The sequence below is a fragment of the Condylura cristata genome, unplaced genomic scaffold (genome assembly GCF_000260355.1).
Source record: "Condylura cristata isolate star-nosed mole 26May11 unplaced genomic scaffold, ConCri1.0 scaffold00003, whole genome shotgun sequence".
Classification (NCBI taxonomy): domain Eukaryota; kingdom Metazoa; phylum Chordata; class Mammalia; order Eulipotyphla; family Talpidae; genus Condylura; species Condylura cristata.
This window is the reverse complement of record NW_004567104.1, coordinates 78,176,414-78,179,345: the sequence shown is the minus strand read 5'-3', so window position 1 is coordinate 78,179,345 and position 2,932 is coordinate 78,176,414. Positions and strand designations below refer to the sequence as shown.

The window sequence follows — 2,932 nt, the reverse complement described above, 5'->3', positions numbered from 1 at the left end:
GGCCCCGCGAGCCCACTGGTGTGCGCCGGGCGCCCCCTGGGCCGCCCTCCCGTTCCCGGGCCGCACTCCACGCGGTCACCTCCGTTGCTGCCCTTCTGCGGCGCGGGACGGGGACGCGCGGGGGGCCACCAGCTCCCGCGGACAGGCCAGCCCTGTCAGCTCCGGGCGAGCTTCCCAAGGCCGCATCCCCGTGAGGTGGCCCCTGGCGGTCGTGGGGTCGCGCCCCCCACCCCAGAGTGCTGGGCCGGCAGAGCGGGCAGCGCCCCCAGGCCCTTCCCAAAGGGGACAGGGCTGGGGGAGCGGCAGGGGAATTCCTTTGCCCCCAGAAGTTGTCAGGTTGCCTAGGATGGAGGAGTCCAGGCCGATAAAGCGTGGGAGGCAGCCAGGCGCCAGCCTTGCCCAGCTGCGCTCCCTTAGGGCTGGGGGAGGCAGCTGCCCGCATCGTCGTCCCGTGAACCACCGCCCTGATGCGGAAATTGGGGGCGAGTGCCAGTGGGCTCAGAGGTCACCGGTGCCACGGACCAGGCTGCACCTGGGCGCAGGCATCGCCCTTTGGGCGGCCTTGCTTAGCCTTTTCAGTAACGGGCACCTAGAGGAGGCTCGTCTGTGTCCACACTGGGACCCCAGGCCTGTCCAGATGCCACCCTGGCGTTGCCATTCTCCTAGAGACCCCCAATAAAAGGTCTGCTGCCCCTTGCAGACAGAACCCTGACTTACAGAGTGTTTTCTTAGTATTTTTAAAAAGATTATTTATGCACAGAACTGGGGTACAAGCCAGAGATGTGGGGGAGAGAAGATTCACCGGAGACAGAGTGGGGAGCAGAACAGGCAGACTGATGAAGTTCACTGCTGAGGGGAGCAGTGGGGAGACAGGAGGGGTCTGCTGTGCCCTGGGGGTCACCTCCGGGGCGGGGGATCGAACTCAGGCTGAAGCTGCTGCAGCCGGCTGCAGCGCTCCAACCCATTGCGCTACCAGGGAGGGCGCTCTCTCACTCTCTCTTTTTTTTATTACAAAAGTTTATTTTTACATCATTTTGTACATTTTTTTTCCATCTCAATTGTAATCCCCGCGGGTTTGAGGGCCCTCTTTTTAAAAGATGTATTTATGCATACAGAACTGGGGTACAGGCCTGAGGTCCGGGGGAGAGTGAGAGAACTCCCCAGAGACAGTGGGGAGCAGACAGGTGGACCCACTGAAACACACTGCTGAGGGAGCAATGGGGGACAGGGGTGTCTGCTGCGCGCTGGGGTCCCTCCCTGGTGCTGCACTGGCTGCGGTAACCTCTAGTGCTGCGCTCTAACCCCTTGAGCCACCAGGGAGGACCCAGATCATACACATTTTTGAATACTTATTTACTGATGCACACAGACACTGGGGTACAGGCCAGAGATGGGGTGAGAGAACTCCCTAGAAACAGAGTGGGGAGGAGAACAGGCAGATCCTCTAGACGCACTGCTGAAGGGGGCAGTGGAGACAGAGGGGTCCGTTGTGCCCTGGGGTTCCCCCTGGCCGGGGGTGGAACTCGTGCTGCAGTGGACAACCTCATAGTGAGTGCTGCGCTCTAACCCCTGCGCCCCCAGGGAGGGCCCTGGAGTATAATTTTCAGGGAGACGGGAACGTACCCATACTCCCAACAGGAGTTTGCCTGTGTACACCACGTTAACTTGTCTCTCGGGCTCTTCCTGCAGGTCTCCCTGAGGGGCGCTACTTCACAGGTGATGAGGAGCGGATGTGATGCGTAAAAGCCGCCAGGTGGGCACCTGCAGGGAATGGCCAGTGCAGCTAACTCCAGGCTGGGGCTAGAGGGAAGCGTCTGCCTGGAGCTGTATGACTCGAGAACCAGCAGAGTGAAAAGGCCTCCCCCAGTTCACTAGTGGGGTGACCTGAGCGGGAGGCACAGATGCTGGGGAGCCCTCAGGGGTGTCAGGCCCGGTGAGCGAGGGGCACCGTGCTCGAGGCTTTCAAAGCAGGAGCACGCCTAGCAGGTAGCCACATCGCGTCGGGCGTGGTCCCAGCTACGGGGTGCAGGGGAGGGTGGAGGGCAGTGCAGAACCAGACAACCCCTGGGGAGGACGCTGGGTCACGGCAGGGGTTGGGGGGGTGGGCGGTGGGCTCATCAACTTCCTGGTCTCCAGCGCGGGGTCTGCAGTCCGGGGGCAGGGCAACGGTGCACCACCCCTAGGTCAGCAGGGCCCCATCATCAGCTGGCCCCCCATTCACACGCTGGGCGTGGGCGAGGGCGCACCTGCTCGGGCCGGGCCCTGCATGGAGGTCAGTGCCTGCCGCATGGTGCCTGCTGTGGGGAAAGTGGTCACAGTGATCACGGTGCTGTGATGCACACATGGGGGGGCTCCCCCACACCCGCCCAGCACTCTCTGCTAAGGACCTTTGGAGCCGTGCTGATGGGCCTGGCTCGCCGGAGGGCCTGTGGTCAGTCACAGTGGTGGGCCCAGGGCAGGCAGGGCAGTCAGGCGGGCACAGGCAGGCCCCGGCCGCTGGAGCCTGGCAGCTCTGAGAGACCCTTGTCCGCCGGGGAACGGCATCCCCTGTTGGTTTAAAGCTGGGGAGAAAGGGTGGGACGCGGGTCCTGGAGAGACCTCCCGCTGTGAGGGACAGCGGCCAGTGGGGTGCGCCCTCGTGCAGGTTGGGGGGGGCCTGGGGGAACTTGGGTGACTAGTGGAGCAGTGTGCCTCCTGCCTGTGCAACCTCGGGCGGGAAGTCAAGGAAAACGCCAGACTCTGGGGTATCGCCGACCAGGCCCTGTTGGGAAAAGGCGCACCCCCTCCCGCAGCAATCGCTGCCGCGCAAGAAGGGCCCAAGAGCGGCCCTGCCCGGCCTGGAGGACAGGCGAGTCCTACGGAGGGAGCCCCGGCAGCCCAGGCACTAAGGCCCCTCTGCGGGGCGGGGCCAGAGGGGGCGGGGCCAGAGGGG

General features: G+C 64.0%; 2 protein-coding genes across 2 annotated transcripts in view; one reads left to right on the top strand and one right to left on the bottom strand.

The window, feature by feature from the left end:
* The window catches only part of NDUFV3 (NADH dehydrogenase (ubiquinone) flavoprotein 3, 10kDa), a 14,721-nt gene extending 12,432 nt beyond the window's left edge, over positions 1–2,289 (bottom strand). The window contains exon 1 of the mRNA XM_012731082.1: positions 2,247–2,289. Within this exon, the coding sequence (XP_012586536.1) occupies positions 2,247–2,289 (43 nt within the window). The remainder of the gene's footprint in view (positions 1–2,246) is intronic.
* Positions 2,288–2,932, top strand: part of WDR4 (WD repeat domain 4) — a 6,194-nt gene continuing 5,549 nt past the window's right edge. Inside the window, exon 1 of the mRNA XM_012731068.1 lies at positions 2,288–2,326. Coding sequence (XP_012586522.1) covers positions 2,288–2,326 — 39 coding nt within the window. The remainder of the gene's footprint in view (positions 2,327–2,932) is intronic.